The sequence below is a fragment of the Mitosporidium daphniae genome (assembly GCF_000760515.2).
Source record: "Mitosporidium daphniae strain UGP3 chromosome Unknown contig-43, whole genome shotgun sequence".
Lineage (NCBI taxonomy): Eukaryota > Fungi > Microsporidia > Mitosporidium > Mitosporidium daphniae.
Window position 1 is genome coordinate 1 of NW_013546356.1, and position 21,455 is coordinate 21,455.

The following is a 21,455-nucleotide window of genomic DNA, read 5'->3' on the forward strand; positions in this document are numbered from 1 at the left end:
ATTGATCGAATATTTTTTATCTTGTTTGGATTGCTGTAGTAAAAGAAACGGAATGACTTCTCCTGGTGAGCAGGCCACAGAATAAGTAAGTTGTTTAGATTGGTTAGGATCTTTTTTGAGGTAGATTTTTCCAATCATAAAGGATAGGATGATAAGAAAAACAAGCCGCTCAACAATGGTAATATAGTGCTTCAGGCAGCCGATGATCCATGAAAACCGCCCACTATTCTCCTGATTGTCAGAGAAGTTTTCTATTTGAAACGACAAAAAATATTCGATCAATTCTGGCCGGGAAATGCGGAATCCCCCACTGGACCAGATATCTATAATGGGGAAAAACAAGAGCCTCGATATGCCATACAAGTTTATAAGAATAAATGTTGATGATGAAAATATGCCCCCAGAACTTATGTCAAATGCAGTTAGCATGGTGGCCCTTAATGACGACAGAGTGATAAAGTATGCAGAGTTCAATATGGAAAAAGAGAAAAATTGCGTGGTGCTAATTCTTATGTAGGATTTCATCTCCTCCATCAGCGTAAAGTAGATGAACGGATAATGCCGCGAAAATAAATTTCTATAATCCAATAAAGGAGGCCTGTCGTTGCTGATGAAAGAACCGTCGCTCATTGAAAGCGCGCCAGCTGCTGAAATATCCTTTCCATTAAACGTGTGATTTCCCAAGAAATTGCTTATCGATTTCAGAAGAGAGAGCTTGATCCCAGATTCGTGAGCGCTCAATGGGACCTTATATTGGTTGTATGCAGAATTGATGTAGTCCATATTTGAAGAGGTTCCATTGCAGACGATGACCTGGTTGAAGAGCTTGGTCCACGAAATGGGCGAGAGCTCATAATAGTATATGTACATTCCTAGGGCGCCAAGCAATATCAAGCTGACAGAGTACAGAATGGTGAAAATGTGTGCCAAAACAGATGGATTTGACCCCGATAAGAAGTTAAAAGACTGCCTGGGGGTGGATGATCTTGTCGATGTTATGTACAAGAACAAATATGAAAAGGTTAAAAGGAAAAGCACAATGCCGACGACGAAGGTTGATGTGTAAATGTAGTTAGAACTATGAATGTGGTATTGCTGCAGCTGAGCATAGCTCAAAAGTACGGGACTCCACGCCATGGCTGTGGTAAAACGGGGGATGGCTAACGTTTACAACCATATAAGCTAATAGAAGCGCAGATTAATCCCAAATGGTCCGTAAAGTTTCAGGTTGCTTTTAATTTTTAAAACCCCCGTTAATGAAGAGACCCCAGCAAAATTTCGACACCGCTGCAGAAAAGGGATCTGATTACGATCTCTTCAAGCGGAACATCACGAATGGATCGAATAGTGAAAAATTGCTGGCCCTCTCGATGGTCCCGTTTTTGGTTGATCAGCACACCACCTTTTCTGCCATTATGAAATGCCTACCGGAAAATATATTGGCGATTCTTTTGGAAATCTTTAAGGCAACAACGACGCAACTTGAAAACGAAATTGTGGCAGGAAATATTTCGCACCACAAGGACAGCACTGTTGATTTTTCGCTTCCAAACGAAGCCCTTGATGCGTTGTCCTCTTTGCTTTTGGTTGAGGATTTCTTTACTTTGCCAAAGGAAGTTAATGAACTATGCTCCATACTATCCGAAAACCTCAAAATAATGGAGTTGATGACGTCTTTAGATGCCACCACATTTCAACCGTTTGAATACGAGTGGATGTCCTTTCAGCTTGCACTATTTAAAATTTTGAATTCGCACGAAAATCCGGCTCTGACCGAATTTTTGAAAAGCCAGCTTACCACTATTGTCAAATATTTGAAGCGACAGCTTTGCTTGAAAGAAAATCCGCAAGATTCTAAATACACCGCATATTTGTTGCTTCTGAACCTGATTACTTTTTCAATTAAGAACACTTGCTTGGCATCTGAATTTTTGAATCTTGAAATTGAAGCCGAAATACTTGCACTGCTGAATCGATTTGCCGATGGTATTTATTTGATTTTTTTTTCAATAGTGTTGCTTGCGTTGAAAACTAGCGATCTCGCCATAGGCGCGAGCTTTTCTTTGTTCCTAAATGCTCTTTTCGAAGGCACGCCCAAAGAGCTGTCTTCAACGTCAAAAGACGATATTCTTTCTCATCAGGTAAGTGCAATAGCAATTATTTATTGCCAGATGTGTTGTTTATTATTGCTTGAATTTTTTGATTTGGCTCTAAAGGAGTTGAGCTTATCTTGCTCAAGCAGCGAAGGCGTAGGCGCGCCCTTGGAACAACAGTCAAATTGCAACAAAAATTTCGAGTGTGACATGGAAAAACTTTTTTCTGATAATGACGGTGAACTGGTGAGAGATATTGAGGGCCTGAGTGTTTCATTGTCAGCATGTCCCCTGCCATCGATGTCTAGATTGAACACCATTTTTGAGCGTGTCATTCAAGAAAACAGTTTACTTCTTCAAAGCATACTAATCCGGTTTCTAACAAACATCTCCCAACTGTGCATTGTTGAAGAGAAATGTGACGACAAGCCTCAAGAATCCAATTTTCCCTCGCTTTTTGAAAAGATTCTATCGCTCGTTGGGGTTTTATGCGAGTTTTCTCCCTTTTTAGATGCTCTCCACGTCCTGTCCGTTGAATTGAAGAAGATTCCCGAATTTTCGGCGGAAGACCTATTTTCGCTGTTCAAAGTTTCCCTGGTTTCGGAGTCACCCGTGTTTAATGACGAGTGTCTTGCTGTGTTGAAAAGAAACATTACCCTGATCGACCTTTCCCATTCTTCGTCGGCTTTATCGACGACAACAATATTCGAGTTTCTAAACGCCGCTCTTTCAAGATTTAATTCTGGTAACCTGAACACTCAATCAATACTTTTGATCACCAAATTTTTATTGCTCGTTTTAAAGTTTATGAAGCTTGAGAATTTGGCCACTGCCAATGAGGCCGTTCTTTACACCCTGGACATAGCATTTGATGTCATCGGCTCCGATCTGGTATTTAACACTTTGAAGCAAAACAATTATATCGCAACCGTAACAGCTACCATGAATGCGTTGCTGCTCGAAATGAAACCGCTGCTGGGATCTTCCGGCGGTAAAGCAAGAATCCATCCTCAACACCACAAGGAGCAATTGAGGGTAACTCTGCTCAATTTGAAAAGATTTATTTCTTATTTATCCCAAACTTAATAAATTAAAGTGTACTTATCATTTGGGAGATAGATTGATCTCTTGTCTATTCGGATATATCAATGTGTTTTCAAGCGACTGTTTTATCGCCCATTCTATCATTTGCGCTATTTTGCCATTGTTTTTGAGCGCCGTTTTTTGGCCCGTATCGTCCCCAATTGCCGACAAAACATGCAACCTCAGGATGAAATTCGGATGCAATGAAATGGCGGCGATGGCGGGCGAGGCCGATCCCAAGCTTTCCCTTCTAAACAATCGCAGGAAGACCTAGGGTTAAAACAAGGCCTTACATATCCAGATATTTTGTCAATATGAATGCCCAACCCCAGTGGAAGGGTAAGTAGAATTGCGTTTTTGAATGGAAGTACGGCATCTGCGCCCAGAAGAAATGTCCCCATGTTATCCCAGTGCAGATGAAATCGAATGGAGATGTCGGAGAGGTCATTTGAAAATCGTTCGTGATACACATCGGTTATCGTCGGGTGCGACAGCGTTCCTTTTTCTCTTATCCCCCCCAATATAAAATCAAACTCGCACACCTTCTACAATAAACGGATAAACCAAGCCTGCTTACCAAAAACGCAGGTGCAGCGTCAAAAAGCGATTTCTCGATGCCTTCTTTTATGCTGTTGTGCATCGATTCCGAAGTAGAATAGTAGAAAAAAGCGGTTTGGATCGCCTCGTTGATCCAGATTGTATCGTCAAACCCTGTAAGAAAAGACCTATACTCGTCTCGTCGCTGGTGTAAATCAACAACCTTGTTGGTGATGTGAGAGTGTTTCTCATTTTCGGCTGGCGATTTGTATATTTTCAAAAARAATTCAGACAATTCCTCAAATGCACCCACTTTGCTGCCATCTTTGGCGAAAGATGGAGAGCACTTTTGTGATGGGGAAGGCGATGGTGGCCTTTTAACCCTTGGAAATGATCTTTGCAGAATTAGTACGACCAACAAAAACAGTACCACCTCGCCGACAAAAAATCCATAAAGAAACTGAAGCGAAATCATGGAGTGGAAGATTTCAGCAGCAAGTGGGGGGGGGTTGAATTATTTCCGAATTAAAATGAAAGCTGATTTTAAAGTTGTATTTGTTAATACTCGTCCACCATAAAGTCACCAGAGTCCGTAGCAAGCTGCTCATAATCTTTTTCTAGAGCTGCTAGATCTTCCCTGGCCTCGGAAAACTCACCCTCCTCCATACCCTCTCCCACGTACCAATGGACAAATGCACGCTTGGCATACATCAGATCGAACTTGTGATCCAGACGGGCCCAGGCCTCAGCAATGGCAGTGGTGTTGGAAAGCATACAAACGGCACGGTTTACCTTGGCCAAGTCGCCATCTGGAACGGCAGTTGGAGGCTGGTAGTTGATGCCGACTTTGAAGCCTGTGGGACACCAATCGACAAACTGGACTGTTCTTTTGGCCTTAATGGTGGCAATGGAGGCCGAAACGTCTTTCGGGACAACATCCCCTCGGTAAAGCAGACAACACGCCATGTATTTGCCGTGTCTGGGGTCGCATTTAACCATCTGGTTATTGGGGTCAAAGCAGGCAGACGTAATCTCCAAGACAGAATGCTGTTCATGCGTGGATTTGGCGGTAGAAATCACAGGGGCATAGGTAACAAGTGGAAAATGAATTCTTGGATATGGGACCAGATTGGTTTGGAATTCGGTCAGATCCACGTTAAGGGAGCCGTCAAATCTAAGAGACGCCGTGATGGAAGAAACCACCTGGGCAATCAGGCGATTTAGGTTCGTATACGACGGGCGTTCAATGTCCAAATTCTTCCGGCAAATATCATAAATTGCTTCATTATCAACCATAAAGGCGCAGTCCGAGTGCTCCAGGGTGGTATGTGTGGTTAAAATGGAGTTGTATGGCTCCACTACGGCACTTGACAGTTGAGGAGCGGGGTACACCGTAAACTCGAGCTTGCTTTTTTTCCCATAATCAACGGAAAGGCGCTCCAGAAGCAAAGCTCCAAATCCAGAGCCCGTACCGCCTCCAAAAGAATGGAAAACAAGAAAGCCTTGAAGACCAGTACAGTTGTCTGCCAACTTTCTAATCCTGTCAAGAACTGGATCAATGATTTCTTTTCCAACTGTGTAGTGACCACGTGCGTAGTTGTTGGCGGCATCTTCCTTTCCCGTTATAAGTTGTTCCGGGTGAAACAGGTTTTTATACTTTCCAGTCCTAACTTCGTCAACCACAGAGGATTCCAGATCAACAAAAACGGTTCTCGGAACATACTTTCCGTTCGACATTTCAGAAAAAAATGTGCTAAACGACCCATCGTTCTGGGATCCCGGATTTTCGATAGTCCCGTCCGGAGTTAGGCCATGTTCAAGGCAATAGAGCTCCCAGCATGAGTTGCCAATTTGAACGCCGGCTTGTCCGACATGAATAGAAATACATTCGCGCATCTTTGGTGTAGAGAGACCGGTGGTGGTTGGTAAATGTTTTTTGTAATTTGGTCTTTGTGATGAAGACTAAATAAGAAAATCATCAATGCAGCCACTGATAGTGCAACACGTGAGGATTGGCGCCATTATTAAAATTAAAATTTATTTTAGCATAAAATTACACGTTAAAAGCCCTTTTCGGTGAAAAAGTTGCAAAGCAATCTATAATGCAGGCCTTGCACGTGGATCTGGCTCAGATCCGATCTGACAGTTATTTTTGTGCCCTTTGGTAGGATCGATGCAAGATCGTCGTATAAAGTCTAATTGGAAAGAGTGCCACACTTCAATACCTGAAAATCGCCTTGCACTTTCCGGATAATCGTGATCTTTCTTGTTCGGCCGTTTTTGTAATCGGTGTATATTGGCAGCTGTTGGGAAAGCTTGATTCGCGGAATCAAGTATTTAAAGCACGAGTTGTGTTGCGGCGCTTGACTTTCCCTATATACGGGACTAAGGCGCTCTGGAGGATCTTTCACAAGCCGCGGAAAAGGTGTCCCCTCACATGTGTATTTCCGCAAGCATAGCGCGGACAAAGACCCCACGCCTCCATGGAGCCTAAGCAAAGAGTCCAAAAAGGACACTTTAGGAATTATTATAACGGCCATCTTTTTAAAAATTTAAAATGTCACGTTCTCCTTTTAATTGGAGGGGGCTTGAGGGCAGCTCAAAAATTGACGAGTATCTCAACGGCATACCGGACCTGGACAGAGAGGCCATAGAATTTACCCCCGAAGATGAGGACCAGATGCTGCCCTTTATCGATGCAAATTCCCTTCAGCTTGTCGAAGGGAGAACCTTTTCATCCTTCTTCTCTCAAGGATACAGATTGGTGGGCATCATTGCCAACCGATTGTTTTGGATGCGACTGGGCCTGCTGTCTATTTCGCTGATATTTTTATTTATTTTCTCGGTGGTTTTTTATCTTTTTCTATATCAGTGGGCCGTTCCCAGATACTTGCACTCGATTCCAGTGTTTTTAGACTATAGCCAGCAATATCCGACGGCAAACGTGTCCATTTCTTCTTTATTGAGGCCGAACCAGCGATATTCGTTTTCATTGCGACTATATGTCCCCGATTCGCCACAAAATTCGCAAATCGGAAATTTTATGGTCGACTTTTCGCTTTTCAACGCAAAAGGCACGTCGATTTTCCATTCAAAACGACCAGTAATCCCACATTGCCAATTACGTCTTTTAGAGCATCGTCCCATATGCTTCTGAGAAGCTCAAATGCGCAAAATTCATATCTAGAGTTATCCCATTCATCTTTGGCTGGAAAGAGGAAGCTCACCAACTTGTCATTGACGTGTCAGATAATGGGATTTCTAAATGCGTTCAGGTATTTTAGCATCTTTGCAACTTGTAGTCTGCAGTCCCTTTTCTTTATGCGACTATCACAATTGGTGCACCTGACCTTCAAATATACAGTTCCAATTTGGAAATTAAGGCAAAGCTGTCCGGCATCCAGTACATATTCCCTACTCTCTTTTAGATATTTGATGTATTTTTGGTTCTTCTCCTTTGCCATATTGTTTATCCTATTGATTTGGCTCATTTCGATCGTCTTTCTCTTTTTCATCTATTTTATCTTTATTGCCGATTCCCGATTAAACCCATGAAAAACTACCGCGTCGGCATGTTTGTTTAGACAATGTACCAAATACATTTATTTAGTCGATCGGTCTCATCATAAGTTAACGGAGTATTGTTCATTAAATTTGTCGCGGATAGCTTGCGTAACATTTTTGATGTCCTCAAGTGCACGGCGCAGAGCTGCGATGGCGGTAATCGTTCCATTGGTTTGGATGCGAACGTGGATTTTAGATTCCGAAGGATGGGGGACAGAATATCCGCAGAACTCGATATCGCAACTACAGGTTATTAAGCAATCATTCAGTTACTTTCGCAAGATTAAATGTTTGAGAAGATTTCCAATCGTATGGTCTTCCTGCCAGATACAGAAGGTCATAGAGTATTCGGAGTCAACCGATAACTGCAAAATTATAAAAGTAAAATACCAATTCTATGGGGGCGGTGGCTCCGGCAATCGCATAGTTGGCCAGAATTACCCTATCTGGATCAATAGACGCATTTTGAGAACTCTCTGAATTCATAAAATTAAAAAATTTAAAAAAGTGCTCCTGGAGAGGATCGAACTCTCGGCCTCGGCGTATCTTAACACTTTCATGCTATATGTATAACAGGATCCCTGCTTATAAGCACCGCGCTCTAACCAGCTGAGCTACAAGAGCTATTCTTTTTTTCACATTTTTTTACATTTCAATATATTTAAAATACGAAATATTTTTATTGGATTATTGTTTCCATGTCAATGGAATTAGATTACCATTCAACGTAATTTTAACTCTTTCTTCGTTTTTCCACATTTTATGACGGCTTTTTTTCCCTTTTATCTAAATCTTGAGCATCAATTTGCATCCTTAAGCAATTCTGGAATACTTCATTGCGCCCAAATTTCTACGGATCTGCTTACTGACTTGTGCGAGGTTAGTAAGAGGGACATATCCACCTACTTTGTATGCAAACAAAAGACCTTGGACTTGGCATCTGCTAGGAAATCAAGAACTCCCCATTCAGAGATTTTACATCTCAACGACAATTCATTAATGAGCAGCAACATACCATGTAGGCATCAAAGCAACGTTCGCATTGGATCTTCGTTAAATATATGTCCTGAATGCCCGGTAAAAAGGGTTTTTACATCAAGGGGCACCTTAAAGAAACATATTCAAAACTGCCACGGCAGGAAGCCACATTGCCCATACTGCAAGCAGCAGATACGAACAGACAATATGTCGCGCCATATCCGGAAATATTGCCCTAAAGCAGTCCAAATGGTCACTGTAGACGAAGAAAAGGTTCAGAAATATTTATTAGATGCAAGGCATGAAGCCGAAGTTACTATTTGTTTGAATGGCATTTCCATTTTATAAATTTTTATTTTTGTATTTTTATGGTGGATCAGCTGTCACACATGCCTAAAATTAGGCAGCTATTGAAGCTGTATGGTGTCAGGGCAGTTAAACAGCTAAGCCAGAATTTTATATTAGACCCGCAACTTTCAAGTAAGATGCGTGTATTTATTTGCAAAAAGAAAGGGTTGTTTCTGGATTAGGAAAAAACTTGCACTCCAATTGCATTCTCGAAGTTGGAGCTGGTATTATTAAGCTCTTACCGAGTATTAGGTCCGGGCTCGTTGACAAGGTCCATATTAGAGGAGGGCCCCCTCGCTTTGTTGGCTATTGAGAAGGATTCTCGATTTGACCCTTTTCTAATGGTATTCCATTTTGTCTTACTTTAGCCTCTGGCGTCAAAATATAAAGATAACTTTCACATTTTATTCAGCGATGCCCTTAAAGCAGAGCCGGATGGCATAATGGAAGCATTTTCTTGTGTACTAAAATCTCGAGAATTTCCTATAACAAAGTTCCAAATAATTGCAAATCTGCCGTTTTCTATCGCGACACCGCTATTGGTGAAGTGGCTCCAATGGATGGCCTTTGGTACGTATCCCTTTGCATCTGCTTCATCTTCAATGGAGATGGTTTTGGTTGTCCAAAAGGAGGTTGCCGATGTAAGTAGCTTTGTTGTCACCATTTAGAGAATTTCATCATCTCCTGACGGGGGACAGACCACACGGATCGGGGTATTATCCCATGCACTTAGTAGGCCAGAACACCTGTTTGATATACCACGGAACCGGTTTGTCCCGTCCCCGGATGTATGCGTGACATATTTACTTTTCGTAGGTCGATGCCGCTGTAATTAAATTTTCTCAGAAAGATACTCGTGCTTTAGAAATCCCTGTACTGTATTTATCACGGTTCTCGACAACGATTTTTGGGCAGAAACGGAAGATCCTTCGATCTGTTCTGGAGTACCGATTGCCATTTTTACGCTGTAGGCAAGCGTTTTGTAAAGAATTGATCAGGCAGGCTTATGACCATTGCTCCATTGCTTCGGAATTGAGGCCTCAGCAACTGTCGGTGGACCAAGTGATTCAATTATCAACTTTTATTTATAACAACAAATCGCAGTTTAATAATAAACTCTAATGACTACACTGCGATCGCTTTTGCATCATGGTAGCCTGAGGAAGATGACGAAGAAGATGACGAAGAAGATGACGCTATAATATTTGCAGACGTGGAGGCCGAGGCAGGGACATCAAATTTTGGATGTGCCCATTGACAGCGCTGGCCTTCGGGGCAAAAGCCCGTTAGATAATGGAAACATGCCATTTTCTTTATATGCTTATTGCGACAAGTAGGACCATGTTTGCAAAATCCCCGAGAATACCACACGCATTCTTTTTGCTTTGTGGTGGGATCGATATGTAGAAATAGGCACTCTGCATTTGAGCATTCTCCATACTTTGAGAAAAACCAGCACTCTGGCATCTTTTTGAGGTTGTACTCGTGCAGATATTCGCAAAGGTCTCCCTTTTTACATAGCCCGCGAAGCCAATGCTTGCACAAAAGCGCCTTATCGGATTTTCCATGGTTCATCGGACACGAGTTACCACGCTGACACGTGCCTCGCAGGAAAAACTTGCAAATTTCGGCTTTCCGTGGCCGAGCAGATGGGTCCAAACAAAAGTCCAACTTTTCGGCCAAGTAAGGCTCAAAATCAAACGAGAGGGCTTTACAGTCAGCCCCGTCAATGAGCATTGGTGAGCGGGGGGGGAGGTATTTAAAAATTTGGGGTTAAAATTTTACTTTTCAACTGGAATGTCCAAAGCCCCAAACTCGCCGAGCCCGAATTCATCCCTTTCCAGTCAGCACAAAGCATTTAAGGATGTCATGCAGAGACAATCCACTGTTCAAAAGAGAAATTTTTTGGATACCTTTTCATATTCAGAACCGTCTCGACATTTAAACTCGATGTTACACATACTCCTAAACACTCTGAAGGTAAACGATAATGATTCTTAATAGCAGGCTGCGGAAGGTCCTCTCACGATAAGCGAGCTATCCTCCCGATCGGAAATCAATATTGGCTCGATACCTGGCCTGTTAAGTTTGCTGCTGAAAAGCGACCGTGTCCGCGAAATATCGCCTGGAGTCGTCGAGCTCAGCGTAGGATTTGATCAAGTTTAAGACTTCAGACTCAAATCAGAGTTCGCTCCAAATCGGATCTCATAAGCGTGCTACAAAGTGTGCCCAGGTATCACGGACTCCCCATCGCCGATATCATCCGCGGTGCGACAGCCTCTTCGGCCCCGAAAATTGAAGAATGGATCCAAGAGATTCAAGAACAGGAAAAGACAAGAACGCCCATCTACAGAATACCTATCCATTCTACCAAAAAGGACCCTCGGTTTGACATTTTATTTTACGACTGGTATCCCACGCCCTCGGTTCCAGAGGGTAGGAAGCGCCCGGTTATTAAAGTATAGAATACAAGCAACTGTGGTATGGATCCTTTGTTCCCCTCAATGAGGATGAACTGCAAAAGGAACTCGAAAGAGCTGGCATTGACAAAATGAGCGTGACTTCATCAAGTTCTTTGGACCAGCTAAATGCGGCTCAGGTATAGTGGAAGAGCGTTATCCCTGAATTTAGAGTGCTCGGGGGCGAAAGACACCAAGATTAAATAGAAAAATCCGACTTACAAACACTCACCTTCAGTCGATCGGGCTCGACTTTTCAAAGGACTATGAGGTATGAGAGCCGTCCAAATGGCGTTCTGTAAAACGGAAGCAACAACATCAATTGATGTTGTCATAACTACAAACTTTTGGCATCGAAATAAATACCTGTGCCCGCATTTAAATTTGCATGGTGTTCCCTTGGTGGAGTGGGACTTTACTTGTAAGTGTTTAAAATGAACTTTATTCAATTTTACGTTTCCAACTTTAATTTAGACAATTTCGATCATCATGTCGGTGGACCTATTTTCTCTGCGTGAAACACTATCCACATCGTCGTTGGTGGGGGCTATGCCGCCCCCGCCCCCTCTCATGAGGGCTGTTTTCGTAGTCATCGGAGCATCTGGAGACCTTGCGAAGCGAAAAACATTCCCGGCCCTTTTTGCGCTGCTCAAGCACGGCTTTTTGTGTCCCGAATCCATTCTTTTGGGCTTTTCCAGATCAAAGATGGATGACGCCGATTTTTCTGAGCACATCACTTCATTGATAAATGATGGCGGTTTGGACGCTTTTTGTTACCATACTAGATCAAGAGCTAGTTTCGCGCTTCAAATCGATGTGTCACTATGTATCTGGGGATTACAATTCGAAAAAATCATATGCGCTGCTGAAGGATCGCATACTTGAATTAAAATCCGGCTCAAGATTCAGCGAAGCTCATGAATTTCCGTTCATTTTCTACCTTGCAATCCCGCCTTCTGTCTTTTTGGAGGTGGCGCGTTCAATCCATCATTACATCATTCCGCATCTTTCATCTCCCTCTGTTCCTTCAAACTCGTCGCGATTTCGACTTGTTGTTGAAAAGCCTTTTGGCCATGACTTGGACTCGTCAAACGAACTTTCTACATCTTTGGCTGAACTGTTCGATGAAAAACAGGTAAAACTCCATTTTTGATGCCTTTAGCTTTATAGAATAGACCACTACTTGGGGAAGGAGATGGTCAAAAATACTTTGGTGCTTAGGTTTACAAATAGGCTTTTGGAGACCGTTTGGAATTCAGATAACATTGCAAACGTGCAGATCACGTTTAAAGAAACTCAAGGTGTCGAGGGCCGTGGCGGATATTTTGATTCCTATGGCATCATACGGGATGTGATGCAGAATCATCTTCTTCAAATCCTCTCTTTGATTGCAATGGGTAGACCGGTTTCTTTTTCTTCTGATGACATACGTGATAGCAAGGTTCGTTTCAAAGATTATACTGTATCACATTAAGGTGGCCATCTTGAGGGCAATAAGACCAATTGACGCACAAAGCGTGGTTTTAGGCCAGTATGTGAGATCTGGATCGGCAATCGGATATACGGAAGACCCGTCCGTTCCAGATACTTCGACGACGGCAACATTTGCAGCCCTGGTGATCTATATTGATGTGCCTGCTTGGAGAGGCGTTCCTTTTATCTTGAGATGTGGAAAGGGCTTAAACGAACAAAAGGCCGAAATCAGAATCCAATTTAAGGAGGTCGATGAACAGGTCCCTCGCAACGAGCTCGTGATCAGAGTGCAGCCAAGAGAAGCTGTATATTTGAAGCTAAACATCAAGAACCCTGGTCTTACAGTACCGATTTCTTATAGTGGTGCAACATCGTCTTCTGCTGGCTCATCTCCTAGCCTTAGAGATGAAGAGACCATAGTCGCTCCACCTGACCCGTTCATCAGCAGCGAGCTAGATCTAACATATGGGCACAAGTTCTCGGATTCTAGAATTCCAGATGCATATGAATCGCTTCTTTTGGATTTGCTGCATGGAGAGCAAGGAAATTTCGTTCGCCGAGATGAGCTGGATGCGGCTTGGAAGATTTTCACTCCTTTGCTGGAAAATGTCGAGTCGAGGCCGTATCCGCCGGTCCCATATGCCTTTGGTTCTCGAGGTCCAAAGGAGGCTGACGATCTCATAAAAAGCACAGGGTACAAAAGAGACGAGGGCTACACCTGGCATCCTCCGCGTCTATAGCATTCATGATGAGCGTTAACTAACAAGTCGGAATTAAAAGTTAACCAATCACACATTGGTGCAACATAAAAAAATTTAATCTGCAATTGGTAGGGGGTGCGGCTATGTGCGTCGCGTTATTCACACTTTTCTTTATTAGAAAAACTCGAGTTGAGAGTGGCATATTCTCTCCTAGCAATGTCTTGCACAATGGTTAAAATAAAGTACACAATCATCATTGTTAGGACGATGTTCCAAATAAAGCCAACCATGCCCATCTGCCACCATCAAGATAAGAAACATACCTTAATCGGATGGGTTGTTGGACCGTGCTTTGGGTTAAACCCATTTATACATTCCTGCAAAAAGGAATCGATCCACTCCCCCAGGGCCGGATTGGTGATCGATTTTATGTTCGACACAATGACCTCTATTGTGGGCGGAGAAACAAGCAAAATAACGGCAATTGTCTACAAAGCATGATTAGGCAATTGGCCCACCTGCAAAGATGCCTTGATGATGGCCTTCCCAACAAAAGTGGCCAGGAAAAAAGACCAAAACGGAATTCCATAATATCCGCATGTGATCCCTACGCTCAAAAACCATCCGTTACCAGCAAGGTCAAATAGTGGATTCGGAATTGACGCACAAAGCAAGATGCCGAAAACCCCAAATTTTTGCACCATCCATCGGATCAGGGAGTGGAAGTAGTCTGTCCATCCGTTTGGGCGGAATGTGAACGGCGCCTTTTTATCGTTAAGGGCACAGGTTTTAGCAATAAAATAAGGCGGCAACTCGCCAATTGCAGTGCCAAAGCCCCAAAAGAAGGACTCCCAAATTACCTTTTTAATAATTTCAGCGAGCGGAACGAAAGATCGGGACTCCTCATCGCCCCAGCACGTAAAGCTAACATGTAATTAAGCAGGCAAAACCCGTTAGGCCCACGCGTATCAAAGTTTAGCGAATTGCATACGAAGGCGGTGGTTGCAGTCTCTGCAATAAAGGGAGCCAGAAAAAGCACAAAAGTATGGGCACCTGAGCCAAGACCAATTGTGGACATTATGCCAAGCATGAACCATTCCGAATACCATAGCACCGCAGGCAGGAGCTTATAAAAGAAAGGGAAAAAGGATAGCGCAAAAACCACAAGAAAAGCGACGAGGAAGCATTTTATGATGGTGGAGTAGAATCTTCTTATCAATGATATCAATTGGCGATATGAAAATCGATAAAAAAGGCTTAGCACCAGAACAGGATTTTCGAAAACAGAAAGATGGGCCTCCTCCGCATCTGAGGCCATCTTGAAATAAAGTAAATTCCAAGAAAAAATTTAATCCCCTTTAAAGGGACACACGTTAAATTTTCCTCTCACCACAAAATATTTACAATTCAGATAACTTACCAAGTCAGCAGCCATAAACTGTGCTAAAAGGCCTCATCTGATGCCGATTGGTTGCTTTTTATTTCATTTCTCCAAAAAGCTCGTCATATAAAATTACCGGACCACCTGCTGCACATTTGCATGCATCGGAAATGGCGTCATAATTTATTTTCCCTCAAAGCTACCTTTGATTTATACAAAACTAGCTCGCATGCAGGGTACAAGGCAAGCTTTGTTTGATATTCGTTCGAGCTTGAGTTACCTTTGAAAACGCTTGCCATTTTACCAAACATTCCTTTTTTCTTTTTAACCTGAGATTTCCGAGTCTTCTTGATCCCTGACAAGTTTTTCCAACTTATTAGACATGCTACCAATCTCGGGGTTTTCTTTCCACACATAGACTTGGATATATCTGCAGGACTATTTTTATCCTCTACTTTCACACTGGCATACATTTTTTATGTCTTCCTTTCGTTTTGAGGCTTTCCGAGCTAACCCTGATCTGTGTGGTGTGAAGTGTTTAAAAGCGCAGTTGGGATCTCCCATATGGCATATTCCAAGAAAAAGGAAACAAAGCCCAATAACATCCACATAGCGTTTGTTGCCAAAGGGCTATTTGCTGGACCAAATGTCCACAGATTTCCAAGTTTTTTAGAGTTTTTCTTGGTTCACGATTTCGGAGAAAATTAGCGCCAAGTTGCAAATAGCGGTGTGATCGTTAAATTTGAATGTTGCAGTGACAATTGCAATGGCCCCCAGATTGTAAGTACCTTTCTGCGGCCACATCCGATGCATTCTACTACCAGTGGCCAAGCTAAGGCCGATGTTAATCCAAGTCGCACCGCAGTATAGATTCAATGGTGGGGGCAAATTCTATGGCAGCGTAATTCTTAAAGCGTCCAAAGTGGATGATGGTTTAATTTGATAACAGCTCAGGTTTGAGAGAGAGAGAGCAACTTGAGCTGCTCATTCTCGCAGATGAAAACAAAGAGCCTATTCAGGAGCAAGCAAAAATATATCGAGTAACTTGGTGGTATCCATGCTGGAGAGGGCGGCATTTTGCTGCGTGATCAGCGAAGAGACCATGCTTAGTTTGAATTGCTGCAGCGATAAAAGCCGTTGTTCGATGGTGCCGCGAGTGAGAAGCCGGTAAACAGAGACGCTTCTTGTCTGCCCAAGCCGATGTACACGGTCCATCGCCTGTAGGTCCTTGGTTGGGTTCCAGTCGCATTCGACAAATATCACTATATCGGCACCAGTCAAGTTGAGCCCCTCACCACCAATGCCAATTGTCATCAAAAGCAGGCCAATGGAGGCGTCTCCATTAAAGTTTTCCACCACCATCCCTCGTCGTGCAGGTGGAATGGATCCGTCTAAACGCAGCCAGGTAATTTCGGAAAAAGAACGGCGAAGTAGCTGCTCTTCTACGATCTCTAGCATGCGCGTGCTTTGGAACACAAGCAGTGCCCGGTGAGCATATGGTGAGGACCCTGTAATCCCACTCTCCGAAAGGAGCTCACCCAGCGCCACAAGTTTAGGCGGTATGCTAGTGGCGGCATCGGTAACTTCAGAAGGCCCAGTACCATCGGCACCTTTAAGCAATGCAGGTGCATTACATACCTGCAGCAGGGTGCGAATTGTCGAAAAGACATGGACACCTTCTTCGCGGTCTCTGTGCAGCACAAACTCATAAAGCTTTCGTTGCTCTTGCGAGAGCTCGACAAAGCGGTCGATGATAATCTTTGGCGGTAGATCATCAAGCACATCTTCCTTCATGCGTCGCAGCATGAACGGGTTACATGCGCGATGGAGCAGCTCCAACGTCTCCGCAGAACGCCGTACCACTGCTTTGCGTGCATTTTTGGAAGTTGCATTGCTTGCAGCGGCTGCGGCCTGGACGGTACGCCCATAACACCGCATAAAAACAGCATGTGTGTTACCAAGAAACCCCGGCATAATGAAGTCAAAAAGTGACCACAGCTCGGTCAAGTTGTTTTGCACAGGCGTTCCCGTTAGTATGACACGATGAAGGGCTCGGAGCTGCTTCGTAGCCACCGAGACCTTAGAGCGAAAGTTTCGGATTGCATGGCCTTCATCCAACACAACCCATGCCCAAGTGATCTCGGAAAGTAACTCAGGATCTACGCGTACAACGTCATAAGTAGAGATGACAAGCAAGCCGCGACAAGGGCCATTTATGTGAGAATTTTCACCAGGATGGTCTTGAGGCCAGTTGCGAAAGGTCGCTAACAGTCCACGACGGTCCGGTCCGTGGTAAAGCATCGGCTGCAAGTAGCGGCCAGTCAATCTCTCGCATTCCATCTTCCAATGGAGCAGCAGAGATGGTGGCACAACGATAAGTGACGGAAGTTGCTTTTCGCGGGGTGAAAATATTCCCGCAGCGCCCGCAGCAAGCACAGTCAACATTTGAATGGTCTTTCCAAGACCCATGTCGTCACAAAGGATGCCATGGAGCCCTGCACGTGCTAGAAAGGCAAGCCAGGAAATACCTTCACGTTGATATGGTCGTAGTGTAAATTCAGCAAAGCTTTTGGCATTTTGCTGGGCTTGTGAGGCACAACTAAAAATGCCATCGGTATCTTTTTCACTCTCTTCAATACCAAGAGTATCCCCCTTCTTCAGGTTGCTAGGTTGGTCGCCTTGGTATGGTCCATAACATATCTGAGGATCGAAGAGCGGAACGGTTTCCGGGCGAAAAAGTTGATCGCAAAAGTGAATAGCATCGGTACGCATTTGTTCCAACAGTGGCTTCATATTGGCGGTTTGTAGGGTGGTGGTATCTTTTGATGGCGAGACCTGTAGTGCCACTCCCTGGATTACAATTGCGAAGCAGTGAGCGGATCGCAAGCGGATTCCTACGTCTGCATGAGAGAGCAAAGGAATCAATGGCGGGGCAAGAAGAGGAAGATACATAAGGATAGCATTGACATAGGATGATGCAACTCCATTATTTTCAAGTGAAAAAATCCGAATTATGGCGTCAAGGACACCACGTATACGAAGGATCGACGTAGATGAATCGCTCATCAGCTGTGTACTACTCATTACATCAACAAGACTAAGCGGGCTTCCTGGAGTCAATATTTCTTGTAACAGCATATGATCCAATTGGCGTGAACTATTAAAACTCAAGGATTGATGATATGGTTTCCCGGCAGTAGCTGCTAACACCCAAGCACTCCAGTGAATTTTTGCCTCCAACTCTGCAGGATCGTTTTCTTCAGTTGGGTCTTTAAACAGAAGAATGTCATTCTGGAGTGAGAGCAACCGTATTGAAGGCGAGCTCTTCTTTATACCACTTTCCAAGTGGGAATCCAAAGGGGACGCAACATGAAAGGTTAGGTTATCTCCGTCTTCTAATGTACAGTTATAACCAGCCGCATTGATAATAAGCCAGCTAAGTTGTAGGCGTCTGAGGAGTGGGATTTGAGGGGGGAAAAGCGCATCCTGTAGCCAACGAATCCACTGAAGTTCGAGATTAACAGGTTTAAGTATCGAAGATAATGCAAGAAAAGCCCGAGCAAATGGCGCTGGCAATCGTGGCTCCACCTCAGATACACAAGTTTCCATATCTCGTTCATGATCATTGGTGGCGTCCTCTTTTTGATCTTGATTATCCAAATGAACCCCGTCGAAAGTCTCGAGAAAGATATCTGCTGAACCAATCCCAAGTAGCATGTTAGCTAAGGCCTTGAATGCAGCTGTGGCCGGCTGCGCTACTGCAAATAGAGTTTTCGATGCCTGGGCAGATGGAAGTTTCGGAGACGTGTTTTTTGGCAACATTTCAGGTGAAGCTGATGAATACGTAGCCAGATGAGAGTCGGCAGTAATGAGATGATGGAGCAAGAGTGCGAAGGCTGCAGAGACTTCTCCCTTTATTGGTGCCAAGGCCTGCAAGCTCTGGATGGAACCATCTTCGCTTCGCAGCCAGCTTACAATGGGTCGCAATACTGGATTTAGTGCGAATGAAGATAAGCTAGCTGGAACAGCTACATTATCAATAGGCAGTAGAAACCGTAAAAACAATGTCGCAAGTATCGCCCAAACTTGTAGCCGAAGTTGCTCGTGCATTGACTGCAAAGAATCGACAAGCGACTGCAGCTGGAAGAAGCATTGAGGATCTTGCGAGATCAAAGCGGCCGCACGCCCCAGCAATCCTGGAATTGAAGCATTAAGGCTGCCAGGCGAAACGGTGGTCACTTGATTGAGATGACGCTCAATAGCAGCTACAAGGTCAGCTTCCTCTTCCTGGAAGACTATCTCATCAGTCGAGAGCGGCAACAACGCCAACTGCCAAAGCATTATAGCGGCATCACGCCGCATTTCCATACTAAAACGAACACAACGCATAAGGACCCAAGCAGAAGCCATTGTGCGCCAGGCACCATGCCCAGGCTGCAATGGGAAAAGTTGCTCAGTAAGATCGGCGAACGTAATAATAGGCATCGCAGCGAGTAGCTCGCCAAGTGCCACCGCTGCACGCCAACGATTGATCAGCCGTGGCATGGAGGCAGAAGTTGCCACGACTGATGCCGTGAGTGTGGATATGTCTGCTGGCGAAAACCCGAGGTCCGATTTTGATGCCCATGGAAAAGCAGCGCGTACAAATGGTGCTAGCGGATGGTGCAGTAATAGTGTTCGCATCCGCAATACGGCCGTCATAAGCTGTTCGCTGGAGGCTTCTTCACAAACTATTGTTGGAAGAATCTCACTCCATAGCGCGGCAGTTTCTCCCAGTAATTCTGGATCGTCCTCCAACAGCATGCTCTGGAAAAGAGCCTCCATTAGCAGAGATGGTGGATGAACTTGCATCCGCATCAAGCGGATTGTCCGCAGAAATGCGGCACGCACAGATGAAAGCGGATGTCGTGAATAAATTAGCAGTGCCGTGGCATCTCCAGTCAGCACGTTTACTATGGATGGATCTCTGATAAAGGCCTCTGGTTCAACCTTATCAATCGCAGTGGAGGGTTTAGTGGCATCTTTAGCACGTTGGTTTTTGGACGTCTCCGTGATAAGCAATGCTGCAAGCAGTTGCATCCCGACAGTGGTAATTGGAGAGAGATCTTCCTCTTCATGAGCTCTCTCAAGCATCAGTTGCGAAATTGAAGCGGCGAGTCGAGATAATGACAAAGACTCCAAAATGAAGCGTCGTTCTTTCAGATTACAAGTAATGGCGCTAACAGGTTCAGCAGTATCTTTCAGCAGAGTGGAACCGTCATTTTCGAGAAGCCATAAAAGTATCTCGGTGGCCACAAGGCGAATGTCGTCGTCCTCACACGGAGCTGTGAGACAAGTGGTGAGTATTTGTACGACATCTAGAGGCTGCAGAGGTTTCGGCGATCCCCCAGAAGATACGATGAGTGCCTTGATTACCAACAAAGCGGCATGTCTGGCATGCCATGGCAAGGTCTGATCGGCCATCCTTACCACTTGCATACCAATCATCTGTAATGCCTCGTTTATGAGAGATGTGGATCTCTCAAATGAAAATTGTAGCGACGTGCAAGCTGTAGCAAGCAAAGAGGCAGCGGCTTCCCGCACTGGCGCTTGTGTACGCTCGCCTACAAAATCAGCGAACGATTCTAGCGTCAACAATTGCAAGACACGAAAGGCGACACAACATATTGCAAATCCATCTTTTTCGTCAATGGGGAGACGCTGCATCAGCAGTGCCTCAAGCCCGAGAGCGGCACCATGGCGGATTGTCCAGCGATCATGTAGCAGCCCTTCAAACGAGAGCTGTAGTATTGCATCCATAAGTGAGGAAGGTTCTGGTAACGGTCCAGATGGAAAAGAGACAGGCTTACAAACTCGGCCTTTTTGTTTTGGTTTGGAACATGGACTAGGGCTAGCAACGTCTTCTTCATCGATCCAATCCATGGGAAGAGCGCTGGTTCCGGGGATCGCTGCACCAAGAACTCCTCCAGTGGCTCGCTGAACCTCCTCCCTAGCCGTGGCAAGCCGCTTCTTTTTGAGCTCTGGATTTGAACGGGCGTTAAGAGGAGATTGTGCAGAATAATCCTCTTCATCATATTCGGTGCCTGCCGATGAAAGCAACCTCTCACCGCCTCTGATAAAGGCGACAATGTCGAACGTTGAAAGATGGCTTTCAAGTGTCAACTGCCAATCTGACTGAAATGGATGGAAGGGTGGCGTTATTTTGGCCAAGTCACAATCAGATTCTGTCTTAATTGCAGAAGAATCAGAGACCTTACTAAGGGTATTTAGCAGAGGCCCAAAGTAACCCAAAGCAGCACTAGCTGCTTCGCGCACATCCCAAGATGACGGCCCCGATGATGAGCTTGCGGCTGGTTTCGTGCTGGGGCGTAATAATAGCGAAATTAGGCGCTGGCAAATCGGCGAGATGGTTTCAGAGCGCAAAGTTCCGATTTGTGCTAATTGTTCTCCTGCATTGAGACGCACTTGGGATGTCTGACCGGTCTCTAAAATTGCCAAGAGCCTATCGATCCTGTTTTGACTTGTAGTTGCAGATGATGTGGAAATTACCAGACGAGATGATTCAGAAACATTGGAAGAATCTGATAGCGAATTTTTTGATCTCGATACTTCTTCATGAAACTCATTCATAGGCAAAAAAGCTACTGGAATAGACGATATGACAGCTTCCGGGGCAGAAGTACTCAGCGATCGGCTAATCTGTGCTGCCGAATCATCCGGCTGAGAATTATTTAGTAAAATTTGTGTGCGTGTGATGGGTTCTTTCCTTCTGGGCAACGAGGGGGGCATTCGTGAGCGTCACTGCAGCTGATGATTGCTGATTCATGCGGAAATTGGT

The 21,455-nt window shown here is 44.5% G+C and overlaps 13 protein-coding genes across 13 annotated transcripts; 5 read left to right on the top strand and 8 right to left on the bottom strand.

Moving 5' to 3' along the window:
* Positions 1 to 1,137, bottom strand: DI09_43p10 (uncharacterized protein; the record flags this gene model as incomplete). Its single annotated transcript, XM_013382124.1, has 1 exon — positions 1 to 1,137. A coding segment is annotated over one exon (1,137 nt), but the record flags the coding sequence as incomplete, so codon positions are not given.
* A 119-nt stretch (positions 1,138 to 1,256) lies between these two features.
* DI09_43p20 (uncharacterized protein) lies at positions 1,257 to 3,179 on the top strand (the record flags this gene model as incomplete). Its single annotated transcript, XM_013382125.1, has 1 exon — positions 1,257 to 3,179. One exon carries the CDS (start codon positions 1,257 to 1,259, stop codon positions 3,177 to 3,179), a length of 1,923 nt encoding a protein of 640 aa, XP_013237579.1.
* A 70-nt stretch (positions 3,180 to 3,249) lies between these two features.
* On the bottom strand, positions 3,250 to 4,188 carry DI09_43p30 (uncharacterized protein; the record flags this gene model as incomplete). Its single annotated transcript, XM_013382126.1, has 3 exons — positions 3,250 to 3,426; positions 3,470 to 3,718; positions 3,754 to 4,188. The coding sequence occupies 3 exons, from the start codon at positions 4,186 to 4,188 to the stop codon at positions 3,250 to 3,252; spliced, it is 861 nt and encodes a 286-aa protein (XP_013237580.1).
* An 83-nt stretch (positions 4,189 to 4,271) lies between these two features.
* Positions 4,272 to 5,609, bottom strand: DI09_43p40 (uncharacterized protein; the record flags this gene model as incomplete). The annotated part of the gene is made up of 1 exon (XM_013382127.1): positions 4,272 to 5,609. The coding sequence occupies one exon, from the start codon at positions 5,607 to 5,609 to the stop codon at positions 4,272 to 4,274; it is 1,338 nt and encodes a 445-aa protein (XP_013237581.1).
* Positions 5,610 to 6,270: 661 nt separating this feature from the next.
* On the top strand, positions 6,271 to 6,870 carry DI09_43p50 (uncharacterized protein; the record flags this gene model as incomplete). Its single annotated transcript, XM_013382128.1, has 1 exon — positions 6,271 to 6,870. The coding sequence occupies one exon, from the start codon at positions 6,271 to 6,273 to the stop codon at positions 6,868 to 6,870; it is 600 nt and encodes a 199-aa protein (XP_013237582.1).
* Positions 6,871 to 7,336: 466 nt separating this feature from the next.
* On the bottom strand, positions 7,337 to 8,036 carry DI09_43p60 (subunit Rpc19 of DNA-directed RNA polymerase I and III; the record flags this gene model as incomplete). Its single annotated transcript, XM_013382129.1, has 4 exons — positions 7,337 to 7,520; positions 7,551 to 7,642; positions 7,668 to 7,753; positions 7,997 to 8,036. 4 exons carry the CDS (start codon positions 8,034 to 8,036, stop codon positions 7,337 to 7,339), a joined length of 402 nt encoding a protein of 133 aa, XP_013237583.1.
* Positions 8,037 to 8,462: 426 nt separating this feature from the next.
* Positions 8,463 to 8,916, top strand: DI09_43p70 (uncharacterized protein; the record flags this gene model as incomplete). Its single annotated transcript, XM_013382130.1, has 3 exons — positions 8,463 to 8,567; positions 8,636 to 8,735; positions 8,765 to 8,916. The coding sequence occupies 3 exons, from the start codon at positions 8,463 to 8,465 to the stop codon at positions 8,914 to 8,916; spliced, it is 357 nt and encodes a 118-aa protein (XP_013237584.1).
* A 130-nt stretch (positions 8,917 to 9,046) lies between these two features.
* DI09_43p80 (mitochondrial dimethyladenosine transferase 1) lies at positions 9,047 to 9,725 on the top strand (the record flags this gene model as incomplete). The annotated part of the gene is made up of 2 exons (XM_013382131.1): positions 9,047 to 9,244; positions 9,420 to 9,725. The coding sequence occupies 2 exons, from the start codon at positions 9,047 to 9,049 to the stop codon at positions 9,723 to 9,725; spliced, it is 504 nt and encodes a 167-aa protein (XP_013237585.1).
* A 3-nt stretch (positions 9,726 to 9,728) lies between these two features.
* On the bottom strand, positions 9,729 to 11,397 carry DI09_43p90 (CCCH-type zinc finger domain-containing protein; the record flags this gene model as incomplete). The annotated part of the gene is made up of 2 exons (XM_013382132.1): positions 9,729 to 10,312; positions 11,295 to 11,397. 2 exons carry the CDS (start codon positions 11,395 to 11,397, stop codon positions 9,729 to 9,731), a joined length of 687 nt encoding a protein of 228 aa, XP_013237586.1.
* Positions 11,398 to 11,551: 154 nt separating this feature from the next.
* Positions 11,552 to 13,275, top strand: DI09_43p100 (glucose-6-phosphate 1-dehydrogenase; the record flags this gene model as incomplete). Its single annotated transcript, XM_013382108.1, has 4 exons — positions 11,552 to 11,819; positions 11,860 to 12,197; positions 12,342 to 12,459; positions 12,500 to 13,275. The coding sequence occupies 4 exons, from the start codon at positions 11,552 to 11,554 to the stop codon at positions 13,273 to 13,275; spliced, it is 1,500 nt and encodes a 499-aa protein (XP_013237562.1).
* A 449-nt stretch (positions 13,276 to 13,724) lies between these two features.
* On the bottom strand, positions 13,725 to 14,554 carry DI09_43p110 (uncharacterized protein; the record flags this gene model as incomplete). Its single annotated transcript, XM_013382109.1, has 2 exons — positions 13,725 to 14,096; positions 14,228 to 14,554. 2 exons carry the CDS (start codon positions 14,552 to 14,554, stop codon positions 13,725 to 13,727), a joined length of 699 nt encoding a protein of 232 aa, XP_013237563.1.
* Positions 14,555 to 14,793: 239 nt separating this feature from the next.
* Positions 14,794 to 15,090, bottom strand: DI09_43p120 (uncharacterized protein; the record flags this gene model as incomplete). Its single annotated transcript, XM_013382110.1, is given in 3 exon segments — positions 14,794 to 14,930; positions 14,947 to 15,055; positions 15,073 to 15,090. 3 exon segments carry the CDS (start codon positions 15,088 to 15,090, stop codon positions 14,794 to 14,796), a joined length of 264 nt encoding a protein of 87 aa, XP_013237564.1.
* Positions 15,091 to 15,628: 538 nt separating this feature from the next.
* On the bottom strand, positions 15,629 to 21,406 carry DI09_43p130 (uncharacterized protein; the record flags this gene model as incomplete). The annotated part of the gene is made up of 1 exon (XM_013382111.1): positions 15,629 to 21,406. The coding sequence occupies one exon, from the start codon at positions 21,404 to 21,406 to the stop codon at positions 15,629 to 15,631; it is 5,778 nt and encodes a 1,925-aa protein (XP_013237565.1).
* Positions 21,407 to 21,455: the final 49 nt, after the last annotated feature.